Below are 27,205 nucleotides of genomic sequence, written 5' to 3' on the forward strand. Positions count from 1 at the left end.
GATGGAATGGCCAAAGCTACGATTGTTAGTTTGTTTGTCGGGAACTCCTCAGTACTTCGTAGAATGGATAATACTTATCTATTCAATTAGCTGACATACTGTTACTCAACAGAGACATATTAACCTTAAAATATATCATGCAATCTATTTCTTATTTCTTTTAAGTGACAAAATTGCCAACTGGACTAATTCTTGAAACGCTAACTTGACTTGCCACTAACTAAATGGACTTAGTCTCAATAGGCTAACTAGAATCATTATGGACTAGCTAATTGATCTACACCCAGGCTCATTTTGCGTTACTAACTGGACTTAACCTTAAATGGCCCACAAGAGCCTTTCTTGATTAGCTATCTTGTTACTTACTCCCCTCCTCCCCCTTTTTTTATTTTAAATGACTGGCTAAGCCAGCGGTTCTCAACCTTTTAAGCTCGGCGACCCCTCTTTACAATCCCACACTGTGCCGCGATCCCCCCCCCCCCCCCCCGCTCAGACACACAGCAATAGAAGAATAGACAAAACTATCCATTTATTTTTCGATGGTCTCTGGCGACCCCCGGCAAATCGTCAATCGACCCTCAAGGGGGTCGCGACCCACAGGTTGAGGACCCTTGGGCTAAACGGATGAAATCGATTTTATTAAAAAGAAAAGTGTATCACAATGTAAACTATTCAAATATTTCTTTGTGGTCTCAACATTCTAGAAACTTCCAAAGGCATATTACATTTTAAATCAAACGCTACAAGGCCCAGTCGTATCCCCTAATAGAAAATTAAATCCCAATTTCAACAAAACGTTTTATCTCAGGATTTCATCAAAGCTACTGTATCCCAGCAGGTAAGGAGCAGTTAATATAGGGCTGTCCCCTTATCAGGAAACAGTTGAGTCCCTTGCGGCTGCCATTATATAAAGCCAAAGTTTTGCTTTTCAATCTTTGCAGGTGTTCTTCATTGTGTGAAACAAACTTCCTCCCCACTTCCCGCAGAAGACAGATATACAGCATGAACTGACCTTGACCTTTATCATTTCCGTTGCCAGATACTGTTGATAAATTATGACGTTGAGCGACAAACACAAAAAGTTGATAAAAAAAAATTAAGAATCAACCTTAAAAAAAGGACCAAAACATAATTGACATTTATTGTGATACTCAAAAGCCTACGAATTCAGGAATTACGAATTCAGGAATTCGCCTTTATGTTATAGAAGGTTTCCTACGTATCAGCTACAGAGACTGCACTATAAATGAGGACATTTGAAATAATTTAAACTGGGCCATATGATGGCAGCTGAAAACTGTTTAAAAAAAAAAAAGGAAACTTAAACTGTATAGCCATATCACAAAGTCCTAAGAGCTCGCAAAGGCTTTCATACAGGGAACAGTACCTGAAATAAAAAATAGAGGCAGACAGAGAAAACAATTGGAAGACAACATAAAAGAACTACGGGCTTGTCATTAAAAGAAGTTCTAGTCAAAGGCCAACGTAAAAGAAATGAAGAACGATGGGCTTGTGATTGTGCCTATGCCTAACTGTGGTGAATGTAAAATATTTATGAAATTTTCATTCTTTTATTGAGGTAGATAACAGGAACTCTAAATGTTGCAGGTGAAACCAAGACCATAATACACACAATAGTTTTTCTACATCCGTCTTATTTCCTTCTAATTCAGTAAAATGCAAACAGATGTGCACCAACAATAATTTCATAATCGACTTTAGTGTTTAGACAAATACATAAACAATCTAGAAGTTCACACACAATAATGGACGACGGCCACACTTTGTGTTCAAAGCATCTATAAGAATGAGATACCCCGAGAATGGGTGTGGGAGAAAAAGCATGTACAAACTTTTTACCAGACAGAGTTGATGCAACCTTTTAAAAAACTTCTGATAGAAATATTGTAATGCATTGTAAGATAATGTTTTGATATTTCACAAGGTATATTTTTGTATTTAAAACTTGGTCAATCTTTTAGCTTTAACCTTTTTTTTTTCTCTCTTTCTCCTAATAGTTGCTCATTCCCAGATTTACGGCTATGGATTGAGACCTTACGAGTTCATGAGCCCTGCAAAGGGAGACAATCTCTCCCACTATCAGCTGGTTGAACAGGAGCTGGGCATGTTTGCGATGAGGTCTCCCATGCTGCCCCAGTTCTACATCCTGGTCTCCGCCCTTGGCTGGATCCTGGGACTACAAAAAATGAATCCATATCTGGTATGTGCGTGAGAGCTTTAACGTATCTGATTGTGTGGTGTTTTTTTTACAGTGTCACGTTGATGAACCTTAAATGTAAAATACTTAAATTGATGTTTATGACTCGCATTATATATTATATATATATGGTTGTGCGTGCGGGTTTAGGGGTTTGATCGCTGCCTATTTGCTGTTCAGCAACTTGCCGACTGAATTCAAGCATAAGATACTTGAGGTACCATGTTCTCACTCACAGCACGTTCACATATCATCGACAAAATAATGACATCGTGAATGTAGATAATCTCTGCACATCATTCTCTTCATGGCTCAACAATTCCTGACACCACCAAGAAGTCATGGAAAGATCACTCTTTTATTTCTGCAAGTCGAGTTAGAGTAATCTCCACATAACTTTAGCGGCAAAAAAAAAAAAAAGAGGGGGGAGGGATAACAAGTAGTATTCGCCCGTCACTATATAGCAGGGCCGGACTTAACCAATGTGGGGCCCTATTCGAAGCGAAGTCATACAGTATATTATAAAAATTCTGTTTCCTACATAGATCATGCTCAGTAGCAAGAATTACCAAATGTTTAAATCTTTCTTCAAGAAGATAGGAGAAGAGAAGATTCCACAATTGCTGGTATTGTATAATGCCTTTTTTTTTTTTCGGGCGTAGGATTGGCGTTTTTTTAGAATGACAATTTTAAATATATATTAGGAGATTTTTATGAGTTTCCAAAAGTTTATTATAATATCCGGAGATTTCCAGAACTTTTTCGTATATTTTGCTCCTGGTAAATCAGAAGGCCGCGGAAAATCTGTTATAAGTTATAAAAAGGTTTAATTTAATAATTTACACCTAGAATTAGCGCGGGTCTTATGACATTGTGGGGCCCACTGCCGTCGCATAGGTTGCAAGGGCCTAAGGCCGGCCCTGCAAAATAGCGGCGTATGCGACGCCGTGGGTCGACTAGTATGTTGTATTTTAACCAAAGTAACTCATCACATGTAGAAAATGTAACATAAAATCAGTCATCGAGAAAAAAAAAGGTCAGACATATCATTCAGACAACTGAAACCTCTCCTCTAAAACAAAGGCTTTCTCTCTATCATCACCAGCACACATTTTATAACCCCCCCCCCCCTTCCTAATCATTTTACACTTCACGAACCGTGTCTTTTGATTCAACCTCCTGGAGCAGGTACATAAAACCCACTCACTTTATACAAAACCTTGACCTAAGACTTGTACACACTGCGAAGACACGTCTACTACGAGCTTAAATCTATGGAAGCTCAGCTCAGCTCTCTACATTCACTTCATATTTCATGTCTGATCCATTTTATTTCATTGCGATTTACTTATTCTTTGTTATTGTTTTTTTAAATTGTCAACGTTCTTTTTTTTTTTCCAGACGTGGAGGATCAGTCACGTGATCATCACTTCGCTACTTCCGGTGGCCGTCTCCAAATTTACAATGGCTGTCACCAGATCAAGAGACATTGGAAATATTGCCGCGGCTCTCTGCGCACTGTCCGCTCACCTAAATGTCTTCGGCACCCACACTCTGGTCAACAGCTTTGTGTCTCCATTTCTCTTCTGGTCATTGGCCGCAGTTGTCAGGGCTCTGAACTCTGACCACAGTACGGGCTCTGATACATCACCAAGGAGAAACGACAGTTCACATCACAAGGTGCACTCTTCCATGGCAATGAGACAAACGGGATTTCCCGATAGCAATGGCGGTTCAGACGAGAATGTCTCTTCAAAATTGTCAAAAAGTAACATTTCACACAACGGGGGATTTCACAAGTCTGAAACTGGAGACTCTCCATCTTCTGAAACTGACGTGTGGGAGAACGGAACGAGGCCTTCATTCAACAATAATGTAGCCAAGGAAAGCCAGTCAAAGGAAGTAACAGCTCTCAGCGAAAGAGATATTTCTTGCAGTGAAAATGCCCAATTTGACAATTACACTCCTTTGACTTATTTTGGGTCTGGCATGGTCCTTTGCCTGTCCATCTACATCCGACCCGATACAGCTCTACTAGTCAGTGTCCTGTGTTGTTCGTATCTTGTTCGGAAAAGTTCGATAACTCTAATTAAAAATAAATTTTGCATCTGTCTGGCCATTGGCGGAGTTGTCGGACTTGTCGTAGCCGTTACAGATGACTGCTATTTTTATGGAAGTCTTACGTTGAGCCCTTTAAACTGGGTCAGCTTCAACGTCATATCCGGTAAATCCGGGCACCTTTTTGGTGAATCAGATTACCTATTTTACTTAAGAGACCCCTTCATTTTAACAGCGACTGTTATCTTATTGTGTTTAATAATTATTGTTGATATCCTCCTTCCAATATTTTATCTTGCACTTGACTACATTTGCTTGGACGATTCTCATATCTTTGGTAAAGCATTTATTCATTTGAAGTCTCGCATCTCTCGCCTAAAGCATTTGCACGAGTTTCATCGCTTGTGTGTCTGCGCTGGAGTACTACTTACAGTGTATTCATACGCAAGTCACAAGGAAAAGAGGTTTGTGCACGATGTTATTGCGCTGTCGCTCATCGCCGCTGCTTGCGTCATCAATGCCATTTTGAGCACGAGATTGATCGCGGCTATCTGCACGAGAAGAACAGCTCTACTGATCCTCTTGGCTTTGTTCGCGTCGGTGGAGTGGGACCGCTTCCAGTGTGCGGGGAAGAGCTCCAGCGAGGAGTGGCCTTTCAAAGATGGCGACAGGGATCACAACACTAACGAGTGTCTCCTTTTCGTCTCCCAGCAACGTGACGTCACGGGGCTCTTCATGGAGAAAAATATCCTCGAAGCCGGCAGCTTCTCCTTGCTGCACCAGAAGGTTCCCCTAATGTTTCGCTTCAGTCGAGTACATATCGAGTTCGATTATGTAAACTTGGTTCAAGAGAATCGATCCTGCTTTTTCAACCAAAATTGCAGCGTTGGCTACTATACGCTAAACAACGTCGCTGACTTGATTCACGAGACGAATACGGAATATCTCAAGAAAAAAATAATCGAATCCAAACACTACAACTACGCCATAGTCGCATCTAACAAAGAGTTCTTTTACCCAGCGTTCGAAAAAGTCTTCGCGCGCAAAACCATGTCCGTCTGGAGAAGAAAATACGCGTCTGACCTAGAAGCTGGCATGGCCGAGAGCAGTTCTAAAATTCCAGACGGGGGACACAATGCCACGCTCATGGAGCTAGAAGCAGAGATTCTCAAGCAGATGGGAAGCTACAGCGCGGCATTGAGGAGGTTCACGTCTGCTCTTAACGTGACGAAATCAAAAGTGGAAATTGTCGCCTCCATGGCTTTTTGTTTGTACAGGATGGGGGAGGAGAGGCGAATGAATCAAATGCTGAAAAGTTGCGTGGAGAGATACGCAAGAGAAGAGTGTCTCCAGGGAGCAAGAGTTCGAGTCGCAAACTTGCTGATGAGTGGGGCCTACCTGGCCTTGAAATGATGAGATTACATATGTATATCTAGAGCTAGATTATTTATCAACGTTATTGATTTAGTCATTCATTTTTGTCAGTTAAATACGAGGTCTTGTTATTTAATACTGCTGAAACACAATTATTGAATAATGCCTTCAATATAGTTTCTCACTCCCTGAAGGAAAAATCATTTTGAATTACTAAATTACACATAATAAACACCTGGTTATACAGTTTCTAGTGAGTTGGAAGTCAGGAGAGTTACCAGCAAACTTATGACAGTTGAATTAAAAGTGTAGGACAGTAGAACGTCGTTTATCCGGACGTCAGTTAACCGAATCGTCAAATATCTTTTCAGTACGGTATCTAAGTGGTCTTACATATGTGAAGAAAAAGATCAGCGATTATTTCTCTCAATAATGGTAGGTCAGTGGCGTAGCCAGCGTAGGGGAGGATGGTCCAAAGGTGAAAATCCCCATGTGCACCCAATTTGAGGGGGGCCCCAAATGAGTGTCCGAAATTTATTTTTTACATTAACTATTACGCCATTATCTCATGTCATAAAGTCGAATGTCCAAATGCAAAGGGCCCCTGGAAAGGTCAAAGCCTCAGCAAATTCGTTAACGGCAAGCTGAAGCTCTTGTCCGGTGTGTGGAACATGGGCGCAATCGTCGGCATTGAGAATCTAAAACTCATCTTAACGAGCGTGTTATGAAGAAGCTTAGCTGTTTTTTATGTGTGTGTGTGTGTGTTTGCTTGTGTGTGAGATTCTTGAGCTTGTACGTGTGTGTTTACTAGTGACCTAGGTCAAATATCTCCTATTCTTGATGTTTCATTCTTTACACCAGGATGTTTAACACTCCCACGCTTGTTTTATTATGAAGACTTAACTAGACACTATCACACTGTCTAAGCTTAGGCGACGATCCGTGTTATGTAATTCGATATTTCTATCCTTGTATTCAAGTGTTTCTATATTTGTGTTTAGGAGTTTCTTTCTGTATTTAGGTGTTTCTATTTTAAGCATATGTTGTTTTTTTCTATCCTTGTGTCCAGATGTTTCTATCGTTGCGGTCAGGTGTTTCAATCATTGTGTTCAGTTGTTTCTATCTTTGTGTTTAGATGTTTCTATACTCGTGTCCAGGTATCTCTATTGTGTTTAGATGTGTCTATACTCGTGTTCAGGTCTCTCTATTCTGTATCCATCAGTGTGTTCAGACGTTTCTATTCTTGTCTTGAGGTGTCTCTATTTGTGCTTTTTATGTTTCGCTGTGCTAAAGTGTTTCTATGACATTGTTCAGAAGCTTTGTTGTTGATAATCAAAAAATACATTTAACAATCAAAATTATTGCATGACTATTGTATTTATTAATATTGTTATCAAAATAACACGAGAACTACTTGTGTAAGGAGATGTTATCTTAATGCCATTGCCATGTTTCGATTTTAGTAATATTATATGTAATTACTTTTTCCTTTTAATTTTTTTTTTTCGGTTGAGGGGGACCCGATGAATACTTTTGGTTCAAACGATCAAACTTTGACTTAATGGCTTGCATTGATTCTGGATTCGTAATGAGCAATCTATGGTCTATAAATAACTTATAACTTCACTTGAAAAAAATTCTTTTTATTTCCGATTTTCGTGTTAAAATATTTGTAGCATCATTGTAAGCAAGTGAGCAATAAAAAGAGAGAGATGGAAGCAATTTTTTAAATATTTTTTTTTTGTTAATGAAAACGTATGTATTGAAAGCTCGTAGGCTATACGTGTACTAATTAGTAATTTAAATCTATATTAATGACTTAGTTATTACGTAATTAGTTTTAATGTCATTGTGTGCGTTCATTTAGATCCATGTATAAACTTTTGACTTCTGACACCATTGTTATGGCCCTAACTGTTATTTCAACTGAAATTTTATAGGAACGTACAAACCTACCACAGCTCTAGCTTGTTTTCTTAGATATCACCAAGAACAAATACTTACATGAATTTCACCCACCTCGAGGTACTAATTCACAATTCCATTTTTACTGCTCTGCGATACTTTTGGTTGTTATGCAAACAATTCAAGCGTTGAAATCAGACAATACTCACGTGATCTAAGTATTATTATTGTATTATTATTGTACGTCATCTATTTGTTTACCTCGACACGTTCACAGTCTCGATTTTGTTGTTTATTAAATCATGATCAATCCTTTTAAACCCCTTGTGTTGATTTTTTTTTCTCTTTTTTTTTCAAATATATCTAAGGGATTTGATATAAGCCTAGACGAGGATTATTTATTGCCAACGAATTAATAGTTCTCCTTTAACTCTTTCTCTCCGTAATTATTGTTCCACGTTTTTGACGGAATTGTTCATTTTGCTCATTACTATTTCACTACTCCTGTTATGCTTATGCTTCAATAACTTTGTCGCTTGTTATCAGAAAATGTTTTATTCGGTATAGAAGTAAAGGGGGAGTGCATGCCCATTTTATATAACACGAAATAAAGTTTATAAAATTATATATTAATTTGATTTAATGAGGTCAAATCACCGGGGGGTAACGTCAATTCGGAGAGAAAGAGTTAAGGTGCTGGCGATCTTTCGGACAGATGATGTTGGGTTCATCTGTTTCTGCAGCCCACGGTTAACGTGGCTGTCATGTGGCCAGCGCAACGACAAGCCGCCTTTATTTTAATGTTGCTGGATGGACTCAGAAGCACCCAAGGATCCCGAAATTTTTAATTTCTAGTCTTCACCAGGATTCGAGACTCCCGGTTTGGAAGCCGAGGGCTTTACCGCTCAGCCTCCGCGCTGTGACGTACATATTTTAGTGGTGTATGTAATTGAAAGTATACATCTTAAAGAATAAAAAAAAAACCTTCTGTAATGAACATAATAAATGTTTTAAGTATAGACAAACTGATCATGAAAAATCAATTAATAACACAAACCACTGACATCACTCCCGCCCCCCCACTTCACCCATACAGTAAACGCATTCATAATTAATATTAAAAAAATATAAAAAAATATAGCAATAACATACAGAAAAAAAGTGCATTTTCTGTAATAGTGCACTGAAAAATGAGATCATTAAAATGTGTCGATAAGTAAATCGATCAATTTCTGAACTAACCTTTTTATGCAAGTCTGGACTTTAAAAAGCTAGGATATTGAGACTTTTAAATACAAAAATAAAACGGCTAACGACTGCTATATTTCTGAATGTAACCTGAGTATTAATGTATTCTTACAACATAACCCAAGGGAGACAACTAAGATTAATATAAATGAATATTATACCTGCAAATTAATCAGTTTGGTCTGTGCATGTATATAATAATTTAATGCATATGCAGATTATGTAGCATTCGTCATCTAAACTTTTTCTTATTTTTATTACAGCTAAAGTGGTTTCAATGTCTAATCCTAATTTGTCTAAAAAAATTTTGTATCCATAAAATCCTTGGAAACTGTAATATATAAACCCCGTTGAGGATATGTATTCATGTGAGAAGATTGATCATATTAATTATATCTACAAATTAATATAATTATTTATTGTTGGCATTTCAAAAGAATTGCATTAATACACAACATTTCTATAATTTTTATTCCGAATTAAGTCCCCTGGTTTTAGAAAGACTGCAACTGAAACGAACATTTCATGTTCTCAAATAATTATGTGTGTCCAGTGCAACAATTCTCAACGCCAGAGGCGTCGCTAGCTGTAGTTTCTACTGGCCTGCTTAGCCAATGATGTAATCCACTCCCAGTCACCACTTCTCAATACCAACTTCCGAATAAAAAAATATTTTTATTGTTAAACCCAGAGAAGACGGATTACTTTTTTTGGTCCGCACCCATCTCATCAGGTAGTGACGCCTCTGATTAATGATATGGAATGTTTAATTACAGATTAAAGTTTTATTTTAAGAAGAACAATTTTCTCAATTCATGACTAAAAAGAGAATTTCAATCCAGGATGGAAACTCATGCCAGCCAAGTGCTCCCACTACTCAGTGACCATGTCAATAAAAATCCGGTTTTTACCTTTTTTGTTTTTCTCGGAAAACACTATGTAAAAAAAAAAAAAAAGTAAACACCTTTCAGACCTTGCGATCTTTAGGGCAGACGATGTAAAGGTCATCTGTTTATATGGCCAACGTATAGCAAGAGTCTCGTGTGGCCAGCACAAGGACCAACAGCCTTTACGTTGCCCAACAAATGTCAGGTGCCCATTAGAGCTGGCTGGACTCAGAAGCGTCCTAAAAAATTCCGAAATTCGAAATCCCAGTCTTCACAGAGATTTGAATCCGAGAACTCTCGGTTCGAAAGCCAAGCACTTTAAACTTAACTTAAACTTAACAACTTTATCACTAATACACTTTTTCCTCACATTTAGTTCTATATGTAACAAGATTGGTTATGGACATCAATGACACGTGAAAAGTTTTCTAAGATTATTGATTACAGAGTACAGTTTCATGAAACATCAGGTGAGCAGTGCAGTAAATCTGTTCGCTCGCTAATAGAGACTTCCTCGCGGCTAGTGTATGCTGTGTAAGCATTGCTCTCGCTACTGCTAGACCTCGCGCTGGATGATTGGGACAAGCATGGGTCAATATAGAGTTGCGCCTGCTCTTCACAGCAGTGGCCAGAGTGACCGCTTTCAGAATGTTTGACCGTTTTAGAGCACTGTCCGGCATCATATCCACTGATAGTAATCCTTTCGTGGTCATCTGATCGGCATTGCGTATTGTCTTTAAATGTAATGTTACTACCAACCTGGCCGGTATCTCTCTTTAATGGAGGTTTTTGAATATAAACAGGGTAAATATCGAAATCATCTAAAGGATAATGGTCATTATCAGTATATTCGTCGTCTGAACGGAGTTTGGTTAGATCTGCACTGCTGATATGCTCATGGAAACGCTTCGCGCCGTCCTTTGATATTCCTCCGTGAAAATTCTCATCCGGGTATTTCCTATGCCGACAGGGATGATCATTATCATTGTTTGTAACGTTTCTATGGCAATGGCGACCTATGAAATGAGTGCTTTCTCGCTGACGTTCCTGTCTTTGAAACTCGGAGCATTGGCAGCAATGGTCCTTGACTGGCGTTATCTGGACTCTATGGGGGCTGCAACACGTTTCTGACACATCGACTGCAGAATACTGCCCACTGGAGCGATGGTCATTATGCTGACAGGGACGTTTCTTTTGTTTATTGTGACCGAAACGTTTATTAAAAACAATTTCTTGTTGGCGTTTGGAAGCGTCTCTTTCCTGAATTGTATGTTTACGCCTGCAATGTTTGTCGACGCTTCTGTTGCTAACACCAAGACAATTGCATGAATTCTTTCCTTGATCTCGAGATTTTTTTGATGTTACACTTTGGCACGAGCAATCAGAAAGGCTGGAAATGCTTCTGGAGTTTTCGTGACTATATGGCCCATCAAAATCCTTTATCAAAGGCTTTGGAAATTCCCGATGGCTGGTTTCAACGACGGAGTTTATTTTCTGATACCTAGAGGAAGGTTTAGCGATCGCATGGTCACAGTTTATTTTTAACAATTGAGTATTTTCTTCGATTAGTTCCCTTGATCTGCTGCACCATTGACCAAGCGATTTCGTGTGCGAGGCTGCCTGGACATTTTTCAAACTAGTGTGAGGCACGGGCGGAGGTGCGCTTAATGACATGTCCATGCTGAAAGCATTAATCTCAGCGTTCCCATCTGCATTGTCCACCTGGAACGGAAGTGTAGAGGGCTCATCCATGCGGTCATTTTCGTTCAGGTCGTGCTCGGAAACGATGTTGGTGTAGATGTTAGAGACGTCATCCATACACCACTCTTCACAGTCGTCCGAGCTGTAAGTTGTGTTGCCCGCTGACACCAACTCGTGGCTAGTATTTTGTTGGATGTACTCCGGAATCGGTGTAATGGACCGACTATTGTAATGCATAATATTTCTACGCCGCTGTCGTATGACCATATACAGGGTGCAGATACTGACCGGAATGACGACAATGGCAACTGCTATAGAAATTAAGTAGCTTTTGTCCAAACCAAAATCGGCCGTTTCTAAGTGCTGAGTATGTTTAGAAATATCTACATTTAAATTTGGCACAGTTTCAGCCACATAGGAAGACACATTGTATAACTCAAAACTGTAGTTACAATCATTCAGTGCTTCTATGGCAAGAACCGACACTTTACAGTCATAGCTTTTCAAAGGGAGAGAATGCTGACATGAAAAATTTGATTGTGAATAGGTGGAGTAGTCTGTAACCTGCATCGAAATGTTTTGGTGTTCAGAATGGTCACATGAGAATAGGCAAAGGATCCTCTTTGGGTACACGTCTAGCACTATACAGCTAAATTTCACAGTCGAAGCGTTGGTTATCCTAGAGGTGCATTCCACTGTTGGCGACTTGTATACCAGGAGATTGTAATTCAGAGAGACCGAAAGATCTTTCAGAAAATCCAACACATAGCAGGTTATGGCCCAACCGCTTTGATCTGCGGTTGCGTTTTTCATGGTTAGTTGGGTTTTGGCCCGTGTGGAACTGGACAGGTCAGTGACAGCGAAGAGGCTGGAGTCGATGACGCTGCATGTCTCATTGAAGAAGCAGTTTACTGCGCCTGTTTCTGCGGACCCAGAGCCATTTAAGTATCTCCAGAGTATAAACCTGAAAGATGAAATAAAAAAATAGTCATAATCGACACATAAAATAATAAAGTAAGTTCCCCTTTAGACCTTTTGATCTAAGACTAAGACTAAGACTGCTTTATTGATCCTTACGGAAATTTGTTGTGATTACAAGGACTCGTTTCTCAAATAAAGACAACACAACAGAAACATACACATAAATACAACAGACAACATGAAGAGTTCATTCAGCGACTACACACAGGTATCTTGGTATCTCTTAGGCAGATGATGTAAAGATCATCTGTTTCTGTGGCCTACGGCTAACGAGGGTGTCATGTGACTAGCACAACGACCAACCGCCTTTACTTTTCCCCAACTAATGTCAGCTACTTATTAGAGCTGGGTGGACTCAGAGGCGCCCAAAGGTCCAGTAATTAAAAGTTCCAGTCTTCACCAGGATTCCAACCCCGGACCCCAAGAATCCAAGCGCTTTACCGCTCAGCCACAGCGCCTCCATAAAAACAATACAAGACAATGAGATCACAACATTCATTGTCAGATTTTATTACAATGGTTATAAATTACTTTGATAAGTACTTCAAATTTCTAGTAAACACTGGAACACATAAACACATGAACACATAAACACATGTGTTGCACGTACTTCTACTTTTATTTCACAAACAATATTATAATATGGTGTTTAGTTTTTCTTTTGTTTTCATATAGACTTTTAAATCTACAGTACGCTTCACATCTTCTTTATACATGGTTGGAACTTGGAACAGTTTCTTAACCTGCTAATCAAGAAAAGTAACTCAGATTAGAATGTGCTGTTTATTATTATTAGGTGCTCTCCCCTTTAAAAAAAATAAAAATAAGTGTACAATAAATTTTCAACGAAGAAATAACTAAGTCTAAAACTCTTCATTTTTAAATCTTCCTGCTATACGCAGATCTAAAGTTAATTTCGTATTTAGAAACATTAGGATCAATATCTTACATTATAAATTACAGACGTTACTTCAAAAGAGAATATTATTACGTCCTAGGTGTTATATCCAAGTGTTAATCTAATTAATTAAGCTAGTTGGAGACTTAAACTCTGCTAACTCATTGGTTTTCATGGCTGATTCAAGCAACCCTGAACACTGTTGGATTGGAAGAAGAAACCCGCATATCAAGCTAACAGCGAAGCAAGTGGTCCTGTGTTATTAAAATTGTTCATACTAAAACTATAAATAGCTTCTTGGTGTATGCGGTGTACAAAATAGAAGAAGGGAGGGTACTCTAGGTTGTTGTTTTAAATATATAATATTATTTTTAGAACTACGCTCTTACGTTATCGTAGCTCAAAATAATCTCGACATTGCTTTATGCATCCACTCAATGACTTGAAATGCTTTTAAAAACAAATAGGTAATTATCTTGCGGTAGTCAAAGAGAATTGTGAAGTGGGATAACTCCCACACACTGAGATATTATTAAAATTCTAGCTCAATTCTTTTCATTTAGTTAGCAGCAGTTTGGCTGCCTGGTTGTGCGGTTTGCGCGCTGGACTGTCGTTCGGATTTATCGACGGTCGAGGGTTCAAACCCTGCTCACTCCCATTCCCTGTCGTCCTGCGGGAGGTTTGGACTTCAACTCTGAAGGAACATCCGAAACATGTAAAACATTTTACAAACATTTCTTAAATTTATCGTGAAAATCGATCGGGAAATGATATGTCTGCAACTAAAACGTATTATAGAACAGCAGATGTTCTCCCAATATTATGTTTCATTGTTCTTGTTTTTTATTATTCATATCTAGAACAATAAGCCTTCCTTAAATTTGGAAAGCATATACTATCTGGATGTAATCATCTTCTTTTTTGAAGTAACGTCTGTATTATATAAGATAAGATAAGATAAGGATGGTCCTAACCTCCCTTATATTAATTAGAAAATTAATATTAGCGGTAGGTTTCCAATAAAAACGGTAAGGTGCTGGTATGACAAAAAGGAAACAAGAAGCCCAGAACAACGTGAGCAAGCCCCAAAAAAGAGGCACAAGCCCCCCCCCCCCCCCCAACCGCTACCCCGCCAGAAAAAAACTCCATATGGATATATCAGTAAAGGATGTCACTGCCCACTATTTTACGAAAGCTTTAGCTGATTTATTGAAAGGAATTGGCAAGTTCATCTTACGGAATATGCAGATGTTGTCAAGCTTGGTGTAATTAATGAACTCAGTCCCTATGACGCTGCTTGGCTGTACTAGTTATTGAGATGTTCTTATGTCCCATACGTGGAGAAAAAATTGCAGTTCTGCCAAGTTCCTCCCTTGATTAGGACTCACCTGTCCGTTGATGTCGCTTCCTGTTCACAGTCCAATGTCACGCTTTGAAACATCTCCACGTTTTTACAAAACCCATTCTGGCAATGGACAATTTGGAAGAAGAAAACAGAAATGGTGCAGAGAAAGTCAACCAGAGCGAGCCACATTCTCTGACGATCTGTAAATAGAACACAAACACATTTCTATTCTTTTCTTACATTGAACATTCTTCATTGTCAAAAGTAAAAAAGTGGAAGGCCTTGAAAAGCAAGGATAAAATGTGAACTGTTGAATCCTTTAGTTCAATCTAAAAGTCATACTTGACAGATACACCCATCCCCTCCCCTTTCCCAACTGGTCCAGGCAAGTGAGAGGAGAAAATTAAGAACATAAATTAAGGGTAAACGAGAATAATTGGTAAAAAATATTTCTAACGGCACAGATTTTTTTTCAAATTGTTGGTCTAGATCTGTTACAGATTTAATGACATGTCTGATCTCCAAACTCATTTACACAATTACATTTAATTTAAGATTTTTTTAAAAAAGTATTTCTTGCTATTTCTTGTTCTCAAACCTTTATTGACCAATTATTGTTTTAAATGTTCAAATCATTTAGTTTTCAATCATAAAGTCTAATCAACTTTTATCTTTCGTCACCACTGTAAATGCAACTTTTTGAGACGTGGCGTTGATATAGTGTGACGTGTATTGCTATTACACACCTGAGGGATTGGTCACTACTACTGTGTCGCGAATGCGTAAAATGCTGGGTTCGTGCTTCCTGGAGTACTCTTGACACGTGACAAACATAGATACTACAGATTGACTTAAGTCCGTTTCAGCAGACAAAACATAAAATTTATTTGACAACAATAATAATAATACTGCACTCCTTGTTAGTTACACAAGTCAAGTAACGATCTTATCCGCATAACAGCGGTATCAAATATTTGCAATCCATTAAACTCTCCAGAGTAGATTACAAATCACGTCCGCATCTCAGCGGGAAACTACAGAATAACTACTAGAAGTACATGTCTCAAAAAGACCACTGGCATCAAGTGCCCAAATATACTTCTTAACTCAAAATTACTACTCGACCCAAGGGCCGCCCAAGACTAACATATAGAGATGTCTGCAAGCGAGACATGAGAACCACAGGCATCAGCGAACGTATGTGGGAAAACATAGCCAAAGACTGGAGTGCATTGAGACAGACTGTGCGTGCTGAGACAACCCTCGCTGAGAACAAAAGAATTGAAGCGGCCTTAATCAAGAGGGAAAAAAGAAAGCTGCAATGTCTGCTAGCCCTGAATCAGAGGCATACACATGTACGAATTGTGGCAAAGTCTGCCGCTCTAGAATTGGCTTGATTAGCCACACCAGATTCTGCCCCGTCTCAAGATTAAGGCAAAACCAGTGACTCATTCGGGCGCATCCATCGTCTTTCGAGACAAAAGGAGCCATATATATATACTACTCGACTAACCAAAGTCGCTACTACTACGATAATACATAACTGCCTCGTACAGAAGATATCACTTGACCGACTTGACTGAACTCAAAGTCTACTTTATTCATTCTACTTCCTGTTTTCTCCATCAGGAATTCCACGTGTCTTTTAAACGTCTTAACATGACATGAATATTAAATCAGGCAATGTCAGCTGAGACTGTGACAACCAACCCCTGCGGTATCTGTATATGATAAAAAAACACTTTTTAAATTACATTAGCAGTTACTTAAGACCTAATTTGACCTAATCAGGTTTGTCGCAGAAAAGAAACTTAGTATTTCATTTGGATACGCAGTCCTTGCTGTGACCTACATATTTTAGATCAAGTATCGCTGACATAACTGTCTGCCGGAGGTTGGTCCAAGTTCTCATATAACCTTCCACGGCCTGTACCTATCTAACCTCTATAACAAGTTAAATATATATTTTTTAAATACTTGTAAAAAAAGCCCCCTATATTCTGAGTGAAATATCATTTATTATTTTTAATCAATCATATATGTACAAGGGTAAACTACTCTTGCGGCTTTCACGAGTCTGCTATCTGGCATGTTGACATGAGTCCCATTCGTGCTTCGGGGGGGGGGGGGGGTGGGGAGGTGGAAGCAGACAGCATCATTTGATGCCAAATTATTATTATTTAAATAATTACTATTAATTGATAAAATAATTACTATTTTTTTAATCCATTTATGTGTTGTCACTGTCAATGAACGATTATGCAAAGTTTCAACTTGATACCAAAATAAGAAGTGGGAGAAATAACGTGGACAATATTTCACCCAGACAGACAGACAGACAGACAGAGTGAGTTCACAAATGATTTGTAATAAATTAATGTTTTCTATTCGCCTTAATTTCTGTTAAAAGCTAACACTTCAAAAATATTACCGCGACAACGCACGCACCCAGCTACCATTTAAATGAGCCGAAGAGTCCCCTAAATAAGTTTTGAGAGAAAAACAAACTTTATCCGACTCTAATTTGCCCTGTTCCCTTTATGAATATAGAGTTACGTGACGCTCTATATCCACGCTCTAGGTAACTTCAATTTATTGTCTCATTTATCCTATAAGTTACACACCATCATCATCATCAAACTCCATTTGAGTTTGGGCTTGATAGGCTCAAATCCTCTATTGCAAAAGCCCTGGACAGAAGCCCAACTGCCATACACCATAGTACAGGCTGAAACTTCCATTTATTAGTCTTATAGTAAGCACTGCGTTCTGTCAGTAACCAAACCATGCTATTAATTATATAACTATGTTTTGTCTGTGATGTCTGTGTTAGCATGTCATTCAACCCACCAAATGAACACACTGACGCTGATAACGCTTTAAGAACAACTAAGTTTTAAAATTGACAGATAGTGATGTTTAGAGCATGTGTCATAGGGAACTTTTTAATATATTTTTAGTCAGAACTTTTCTTAGAAAATTATGTCCCTTGCGCAATGTATAAGGGTGTAATTTAACTTTTTGCCTAATGGTCAACATGTTGAAAGACCTGAGATTGAAACTCTGCTTTAGGGCTACCTTAAGTCAACAGGTGAGATGGTCAGCATTAGTGACTCTCAGCATTAGGGCTATCTTAGGGCTACATGTGAGATGTTCAATGACTTAAGACGTAGACTTACTGTCCTAAGGCTGCAGTAGGGCTACATGTGAGATAGTCAATGACTTAAGACGTAGACTTACTGTGCTAAGGCTACAGTAGGGCTACATGTGAGATGTTCAATGACTTAAGACGTAGACTTACTGTCCTAAGGCTGCAGTAGGGCTACATGTGAGATGGTGAAAGAATTTAGATAGAGACTCTGCTTTAGGACTGCCTTAGAGCTACATATGACAGAGACTCTTTGCATTATAGCAACATGTGAGATTTTCAAAGACTTATGGCAGAGTCTCTTTGCTTTAGGACTGTCTTAGGGCTTCATATGACAAAGACTCTTTGCATTATATATGACAGTTCAAAGACTTAATACAGGACCTCTCTGCTTTAGGACTTCCTTAGGGCTACATAGGACATAGATATATTTTTGCCTTAGGGCTACATGTGAGATTTTCAAAGACTTATGGCAGGTATCTTTGCTTTAGGACTGCCTTATGGAAACATTTGACAGAAACTCTTTGCCTTAAGGTTACAGGCGTGATGGTAACATACTTAATGCAGAGTCATTCTGCTTCAGGACTGCTTAGGGCTACATATAACAGAGACTCTTTGCCTTAGGGCTACATGTGAGATGTTCAAAAACTTAAAATTGAGACTCAGCTTAACGAGATATTTTTCTACTCTTCAGATTTCTTTCGGTTAAATTTGTGTCTGCAATAGTCTTTAACATAACGATATACCCCATCCATTGTATACACGCCGTTTTGTTTTTAAACAAGTTTTAGACGTTTCTTCCGAAATTAAGATTCTTACATCCCACCCCAAATCTACTAGGGATATCGAGGGGATGCCGTAAACAGGGTTCGAACTCGGCCCACCGTGACGATAGTAAGAATCCCAAATCAGGAAGCCAGCTATATTAACACTAACATATCCTGTTTGTTAATCAAAGACTCATTAGTTAGGGTGTGGTACCTCAAAGCAATTAATACATACACGAGATATCGATGAAAGATAACAGTGCGGACTACGAAAAGAGTACTGAGTTGATCATATGATAGTGGGATAAGACTACGGACCTAACTTTTCTAATAAATTGAAATTTCCCGGAAAAAAACAACAACAACAACAAAGTCCTGGTAATGGGTCCACGCTTGGAATTTATCTTTTCGATTGTCTATTAGACAATGTTTTTAACATTTTTTTAGCAGATAAAGAGACGGCAAGAGAGAGAGAGAAAGAAAGGGAAAGAGAGTGAGAGACAGACATAGCCAGAGACAAAGAGAAAGAGAGTGAGAGACAGACATAGCCAGAGACAAAGAGAAAGAGAGTGAGAGACAGACATAGCCAGAGACAAAGAGAAAGAGAGTGAGAGACAGACATAGCCAGAGACAAAGAGAAAGAGAGTGAGAGACAGACATAGCCAGAGACAAAGAGAAAGAGAGTGAGAGACAGACATAGCCAGAGACAAAGAGAAAGAGAGTGAGAGACAGACATAGCCAGAGACAGACAAAGAGAAAGAGAGTGAGAGGCAGACATAGCCAGAGAAAGACAAAGAGAAAGAGAGTGAGAGGCAGACACAGCCAGAGACAGACAAAGAGAGTGAGAGACAGACATAGCCAGAGACAAAGAGAAAGAGAGTGAGATACATACATAGCCAGAGACAGACAAAGAGAAAAAGAGTGAGAGGCAGACATAGCCAGAGACAGACATAGAGAGTGAGAGGCAGACATAGCCAGAGACAAAGAGAATAAGAGTGAGAGACAGACATAGCCAGAGACAGACAAAGAGAGTGAGATACAGACATAGCCAGAGACAGTCAAAGAGAGTGAGAGACAGACATAGCCAGAGACAGACAAAGAGAGTGAGATACAGACATAGCCAGAGACAGACAAAAGAGAGTGAGAGGCAGACATAGCCAGAGACAAAGAGAAAGAGAGTGAGATACATACATAGCCAGAGACAGACAAAGAGAAAGAGAGTGAGAGGCAGACATAGCCAGAGACAGACAAAGAGAGTGAGAGGCAGACATAGCCAGAGACATACAAAGAGAGTGAGAGGCAGACATAGCCAGAGACAAAGAGAGTGAGAGGCAGACATAGCCAGAGACAGACAAAGAGAGTGAGAGGCAGACATAGCCAGAGACAGACAAAGAGAAAGAGAGTGAGAGGCAGACATAGCCAGAGACAGACAAAGAGAAAGAGAGTGAGAGGCAGACATAGCCAGAGACAGACAAAGAGAAAGAGAGTGAGAGGCAGACATAGCCAGAGACAGACAAAGAGAAAGAGAGTGAGAGGCAGACATAGCCAGAGACAGACAAAGAGAAAGAGAGTGAGAGGCAGACATAGCCAGAGACAGACAAAGAGAAAGAGAGTGAGAGGCAGACATAGCCAGAGACAGACAAAGAGAAAGAGAGTGAGATACATACATAGCCAGAGACAGACAAAGAGAAAGAGAGTGAGAGACAGACATAGCCAGAGACAAAGAGAAAGAGAGTGAGAGACATACATAGCCAGAGACAAAGAGAAAGAGAGTGAGAGACATACATAGCCAGAGACAAAGAGAAAGAGAGTGAGAGACACACATAGCCAGAGACAGACAAAGAGAAAGAGAGTGAAAGAGAGTCAAGAGAGCTGAGAGACAGAGAGAGACATAGACAGAGAGACATAGACAGAGAGAAAGATTTAAAGTATAAACACGCATTAATCACGTATTACCCATAACAAGTACAATTTAACAACTACAAATAATTATAACAATTACACGAAGTAACAAAGTAACTCAACTTGGTTTTGATATTTTTAACTATGGACATTGTTGGACACCTAGTCCTCCCACCCCATGTTTGAGAGTGTCATTATATGGGTTTAGGCTCTAATCATAATTATATAAAGACTTTGTATAAAATAGGAGAGGTAGAGGGTTAGGCCAATACAATATATCATAGTTTTTTACAATTATAATATTTTTTTTTTGGTGTTCAGTATTTGTATAGTTACACCAATATCTTATACACAACACAAAGGACAATAAATCAAAGTGACGAGGACTTCTGAGGGCGCAGTCGTCGTTATTGAATGTCCCACATTAAGTTTTGATTAGTATTGTAGAGTGAATACTGTGAAGCCCAACTGCCATTTTGTTTTTTTTCCCCAAGAAAATTGTTTACATTAACATTGTTATACTCAACACTGAGGACAACAGACTGTGCAATAATAGAAATAGCAACAGAGCTATTACTGACCAGTAATTAACCTATGGCCATTGGCCTTTATAAATGAATATGTTTTAAATTTGGTTTTCATGATTTGCATGTTCAATCAAAAAAAAAAAAAAAAAAAAAGTACAACATAGACAAGTGATTCCCAAAAGTGGTCTATATAGACTCCCAGGGGTCTACGACGACTTCCAAGGGGTCTACGAGACAAAAAGAATTTGGGAACCACTGGCTAGACCGAAGTTCTTCTGTGTTTTTTTGTTGATGTCTCGGTTTTTTTTTTTACTTAATGAAAAGATGGAACTATATCAATACTTGTTAAGCTAGCACAATGCTCTTCTAGTGACAAAGGTCTATGATGTAAAAATATCTGAACTAAAGAGTCTTATGTAGCGTAATGGACCTCATTCGCCAATCGTATATAACCTTTATTTAGCCACGTCATAATATTGATAAAACAATGAAAAATACGTATCACGTGACAGCCTTTATGGATTACATAATTTGTATAGAAGATATATAGAATCACGTGGCTAAATGTTGTTTATTTACGGTTGGTGAATGAGCTCCATTGATAAATCCCTTTTATTACATTATATATATATGATATTTTAAAAAAGACAAAAAAAAAAAAAAGGAAATTGCTAGGAATTTTTTTAACAATTTAGGAAAAAACTTTCTGACTGGGACATTTAAAAACGCTGAAAATAGTACGTACGTAATCTCCAATATTACCGGGAAATTCGCTCTATGTGTATTTTGAAATAAAGTACTCTACTAAATATCTTACCGAAAAGGTCAAGCTCTAGGTCACGGCAAGACTTTTCTTTTCAAGTGTAATCTTCCTTTGAGACTTTTCAAAATTTTTTAAAGACTATCTCGAAGCACTTGATGCCCGAGTGACTCATTTCCCGATGTATAAAATACCCTTGATTATAAGTCCTGGCCAACAGTCGGTCTCTCTAGTGAAGCTATAAGACCGAGTTGCCGGTTGGTACATTGGGAAGACATCAATACGGAAAATATAGCGATTTAAAATTTTGTCTTCGAGTCCGAAGATTAATGAGGAATACAGCATTTCCCGTGGCTGCGCAGCCCCAGCCGTGACCTACATATTTTGCCACATCCAGGGCAAGCATAACCATTGTCCGCAGGTGGTCGATTTAGATTTTCTTTTCGTCGTCTGCGTTTGTCCATCGGCAGCGATTTAAAAAACATGAACATAAAAACACGGGTAACCTCGGCTTTAAACATTAGATATTAAAATGTGTGAGATTGTTTGAATCATAAGATTTACGGAAAGAGAGAGTTTGAGGTTTGAGTTTAGGCACATCGGCACAATTTAGGCCATGGTCGTGCCCGTAATCCTTTACGGATCACTCACGGAGAGAGTGAGAGGGAGAGAGAGAGAGAGAGAGAGAGAGAGAGAGAAAGAAAAAGAAATCCTTGCCGCGGATGAATTCGTTTCATGTAGAACACTTACACCGAATTAAGCGATTTTTTTGCTTCACTAAGGTCTTATATCTTGCTACTGTTCAGGAATTATACAGATGTATCTATTTAAATGATATATCAACCCAGGAACACAGATAAATTGGATAGAAATTTAAGAAAATAAAACTTGGGGGGCGGGGGGGGGGCAACGTTCGTTGCTCACAGAGTTATTTTGTGTGTGTGACTGTGCGTTGAGTGTGTATGTGGTAGAGAGGATTCCAAGCTTAAGTATTTTTGCTGTGAATTGAACTATTTCAAAACAACAACAAAAAAAACAAAAAAAAGATTTTCCGATGAAACTGTAAAGGGAGATAACTAATCTTGATGGTGGTAGTTCAAGATGTCTATAAGTCCATGTTTTAGGTAACAATAATTATTTTTAGGGCGTTTGTGGGTGGTCTCGCAGATAACACCAAGGCTCTGAACTAGTAGAGAAGATTATTGTCCCTAGTCAAAGGTCGCTAGACCTCCAACGTCTTTAGAAATCTTACAATCTATATCATGTCAGGGGCCAGAGGATAGATGTCGTAGTCAATTATAGTGTCCATAGTAATTAAACCTCTCCTTTCTCTCTCTCTCTCTCTCTCTCTCTCTCTATATATATATATATATATATATATATATATACATATATACATTATTAAGGTGACCAGATATTTTCCGAGCGAAAGCGTGACACATATCTATCAAGGTACGTAAAAAGAGCATGCTTAGATTTTTCGAGCAAAACTTTAACAACGTTAGACGTTATGACAATGCATCCCAATGTACAAATACACACTCGTTGTACATACACTGTACACACACAAATTGTATACACAATGTACACACACAAATTGTACACACAATGTACACACACAAATTGTACACACAATGTACACACACAAATTGTACACACAATGTACACACACAAATTGTACACACAATGTACACACACAAATTGTACACACAATGTACACACACAAACAATGTACACACAATGTACACACACACACATAGTACACACAATCTAGGTCTTCTGCCTGGAATATTGTCGCTAATGTTGTGTACAAACTGCAGCCACAACTCAGTACACAGGTTTTCAAAAAAAAGCTTTTGATTATGGTGGGACACTTCTCTTAAGAAAAAGAAATATTATTTTCAAAGCAGGATATAATTTAGATAGTCTATCCCCCGAAGGTTTCAGATCTAACCACCTGGTCTATCCATAGCCCGAATTCGACGAATTTGATTTTTTTTTTACTTTCAATATTTCCAGCGAAGGGTGTCACAAAGAATTGTATCATCAGGGGAAACAACATCACTTTATTGTGGGCTCGAAGCATCCGTCAACGCTGTTGAAAACTTGGTATCACTAACCTGCTACTGTAGGCTACTTTGTTTATTCTATAGGGATCAAACCTTTAGTAACGATTGCTTCAGATCTGTTTGAAAACTGTTATTATGGACAACTATATGATAGACAAAAAGTACTTTTACCGGCCTCAAATTGATCTATTGAGTATTTAAAGGTTGGAGAAGTACATTCTTTGAGGCCTTTGAGATTAGTAAAAAATCCGAAACAATTTGTTTAATAAATGAAAGCGGAACATTCGCTGTCCCGCCCGGAAATTTTATAAAAAATGCGTGACAGACGGTTCAAAGTGGGACTGTCAAGCTTTAGTCTTGACGTCTGGTCACCTTATCTATCTATCTATCTATCTATCTATCTATCTATCTATCTATCTATCTATCTATCTATCTATCTATATCTATCTATCTATCTATCTATCTATCTGTCTATCTATCTATCTATCTATCTAAACATTGTTATGTTTCAGCGTCCTAGTTTATACAATGGAAACACTTTAGCTACTCACCAAGTACAGTATTTCACGTGATTACGCGGACCAAGTTGCGACCTGCATATTTTGCCACAACTCATGTAGACAAAGCCGTTGTCCAATGATCGTCTGTTTACTTTTTATTTTCATATTCTGCGTCTGTCTTCTGCAAGGACTTCGTGAGTGCACTCCAGCTGTCTCAATCAGAGGCGTTCCTCTATATTATGTGACTGCTATAAAAGGAGGGGGGGGGGGGCTCTTTTGTTACTGTCCTCATTTTATTTGGCCGAAAATGACTTTGGCTTGCGGTCATCCCCCATTGGAATAGATGTCCAGCCTTGTGCAGCTTTGAAACAGTAGCGCCTCTAAATGTCTACACCGGCTTCCAGCAGAACATGTTTATGTAGCCAGAGGTTCACGAGACCTCGTTTGACCAGACAACCCCAACAGGGAGACGGCTTCTCACCTTTCTGAACCGTCCACTGGCGATACCTCTATCGTATACACCTTTTATGGAAACGATCGTTATATAATAGCTTTGTATACATAAAATATACTTTAGAACACTAGCTAGAAACCGGTAAATGTGAAGACTGGCAAGTTTGGCTGGCAATATTAATTCTGATACATAGCTAAGCTTGACGCCAACACTAGTCACAACTTTTGCTTTATCTGTCACTACATTCGCTTGTTTAATGTTGTTTACACTTGTACTAGAAAAAAAGAAGAGAGTATGCTTACCGTCAAACTACTTGTCTATACAGTCACGATAAACAAAATGATAAAAACTCTCGTAAGAAGCTGCCATAGAGCCCCACATAATAATGTTGTGTTTACTTACAATGGAAAAAAATGAGCTAGAAAAAAATGGATACCAACTAGATCTAGGCCTAATAAATTACAAAACCTTGCTGGCAGAATGGGAAATCAAGTGTAGATTATACAACCAATAAAAAGGTCCTGGCCAATACAAGACATAGTCTCCGGATAGGAAATTCCCGAATCTATTTTTGCTTTAGCGAAACAGAAATTATTACTAAGAAAACCTATTTACCAAGGTTGTCCCAGAACAAGGTGATCTATATATAGTACAGATAGGTTGTACAATTAATTTACATTTTGTACAAAGCTCAAATCCCTCCATCTGTCTGCCTGTCTGGTACACATTTTCTACACATTTTTTTCTCCCATTTCTCCAATTAATTCTACTAAACTAAATGGGGCTAATAAATAAAAAGGGAAATAAATCTTATAGTATTAAGATATTTCCATTTAATGAGTAGTTCTTTCCCTTATATATTTTATGATTTTATTTTTAATTTCTTGTTCAATTATACAAATAGTAAGATTAAAAAATGATATACCCTCTGCCCCATACATACACCTGTACTAATACGAAACAAAACAAAAAAAGGCTTCAAACATTAGTGGGAAGGAGAGGGCTCGAGGTTCGACCCCCGACTCGGGCAGAGTTGTGTTTACTGAGCGCCTAAAGGCAGCACGGAAAACCAACTTCTAGATACCCCCTCCCCCCCACCGGTCCACAAATGAGATTGGACCAAAAGCGCTCTGAGCATGCTATAAGCATGAAAAGTAGCGCTATATAAAAGCTATAATAATAAATAATTAGGTCCCAAAAACAAAGGCAAGGAAAGCGACGAAAAGACAATATATTAGAATAGACGGGCCTGTCATTAAAAAGTGAGGACAGTCTACTGATCATGTGTGGTTCCCCAAAAGCTAAAGGATAGTTCAAGGTGGTGAGCCTTTAACTCTTTAACACTTGAAGCAGAGAAATGACGAAAACAGAACTTTGTATAATTTACCTAATAATACAAACACAAGAGGAAAAAATAAATGAATGCATGAAGCTGTCTACAGTAAAAAGGTTAATTTTTGTCCTTTTCAGACTTTTGCGATGCATGGGGCAGATGAAGATAAGGTCATCTGTTTCTATGGCCAACGGTTAACGAGCTGGGTGTTATGTGGCCAGCACTAAGGCCAACCACCTTTACTTTCCCAACAAAAGTTAGGTATCCATTGAAGTTAGGTAAACTCAGTGGCGCCCTTAGAATCCCGAAATTCAAAATTACAGTCTTCCCCGATATTCGAACCCAGGACCCCAAGTTAGGAAGCCAAGTTCTTAACCAGTCAGCCACAACTACCCCAAGCTATCTATAATAATTATAAAATATAGTATAACTACAAAAATGTTGGTTTTATCTAAAAGCTGAGTTTTTCAGGACTCTTCCATTATTAGCAAAGACTGACGCTTTCTCTGTCTGCCTCTTCTTCTTTTGTCTTGTACTGTCTCTGAAGGAAGGTCTTTACTAGCTCTGATGAACTTTTAAATTTTAGTCAGCGTTTTTTTTTTTTTAACATCGGTCAGCAGGTCTTAGTGGGGGCCCAATAGCCATTGTGGTTCTGTTTCGAATCTCTTCAATTTTATTGCAGTATCCGTAGGTACTATGTAGTATCCTTCGATTCCTTTGATAGGATCCTCCTCTCTAGATCTGCAGATTGCGTCGAAGATTCGCTAGCATACAAGAATGTGGCCATGACCAAAGAGTGCTGCAGACTGATCTTTGTGCTGAGAGCAATGTTGTTTTTTTTCTTCTCAAAATCATTTTGAGTAGTTCAGTTTTTTGTTTGTTTTTGTTTTTCTTTAAGTCGAGGTTGGTGTTCTTAGGTAGAGATAGTGTTTATGGTACATTTGTTGAGACACAAGCGTACACGCTGTTTTGAAGTCATAGCCGCTGAGGTTCTATTTTAGCCTTCGGTCTACACTTCGGTCTACACTTCGGTCTAGCCTTCGATCTACACTTCGGTCTAGCCTTCGGTCTACACTTCGGTCTACACTTCGGTCTAGCCTTCGGTCTACACTTCGGTCTAGCCTTCGGTC

At 38.7% G+C, this 27,205-nt stretch overlaps 2 protein-coding genes across 5 annotated transcripts in view; one reads left to right on the top strand and one right to left on the bottom strand.

The window, feature by feature from the left end:
- Positions 1 to 7,875, top strand: part of LOC106073822 (uncharacterized) — a 34,409-nt gene extending 26,534 nt beyond the window's left edge. Inside the window, exons 3-4 of the mRNA XM_056016033.1 lie at positions 2,019 to 2,221; positions 3,620 to 7,875. Coding sequence (XP_055872008.1) covers positions 2,019 to 2,221; positions 3,620 to 5,689 — 2,273 coding nt within the window. The 3' untranslated portion in view covers positions 5,690 to 7,875. The remainder of the gene's footprint in view (positions 1 to 2,018; positions 2,222 to 3,619) is intronic.
- A 641-nt stretch (positions 7,876 to 8,516) lies between these two features.
- LOC106073727 (uncharacterized) lies at positions 8,517 to 25,286 on the bottom strand. 4 transcript variants are annotated; one of them, XM_056016374.1, is made up of 3 exons: positions 25,183 to 25,286; positions 14,659 to 14,815; positions 8,517 to 12,355 (listed from the first exon to the last, which is right to left on the bottom strand). In XM_056016374.1, the coding sequence occupies exons 2-3, from the start codon at positions 14,802 to 14,804 to the stop codon at positions 10,147 to 10,149; spliced, it is 2,355 nt and encodes a 784-aa protein (XP_055872349.1). In that variant the 5' UTR covers positions 14,805 to 14,815; positions 25,183 to 25,286; the 3' UTR covers positions 8,517 to 10,146. The 4 variants fall into 4 exon arrangements, 2 of the variants coding, with proteins under 2 accessions (XP_055872349.1, XP_055872348.1); XM_056016373.1 differs by lacking the exon at positions 25,183 to 25,286 and adding an exon at positions 25,045 to 25,172 and having other exon boundaries at positions 8,519 to 12,355; XR_008775730.1 differs by lacking the exons at positions 8,517 to 12,355; positions 25,183 to 25,286 and adding exons at positions 12,973 to 13,115; positions 25,045 to 25,172.
- Positions 25,287 to 27,205: the final 1,919 nt, after the last annotated feature.

The sequence above is a fragment of the Biomphalaria glabrata genome, chromosome 17, assembly GCF_947242115.1.
Source record: "Biomphalaria glabrata chromosome 17, xgBioGlab47.1, whole genome shotgun sequence".
Lineage (NCBI taxonomy): Eukaryota > Metazoa > Mollusca > Gastropoda > Planorbidae > Biomphalaria > Biomphalaria glabrata.

Excerpts from the sequence above, each read along its gene's own strand:
- LOC106073727 (XM_056016374.1), bottom strand. The coding sequence starts at position 14,804 with ATGTGGCTCGCTCTGGTTGACTTTCTCTGCACCATTTCTGTTTTCTTC. Across the intron at positions 12,356-14,658 it reads GAAGCGACATCAACGGACAG|GTTTATACTCTGGAGATACT; the intron begins GTGAGTCCTAAT and ends TTCATCTTTCAG.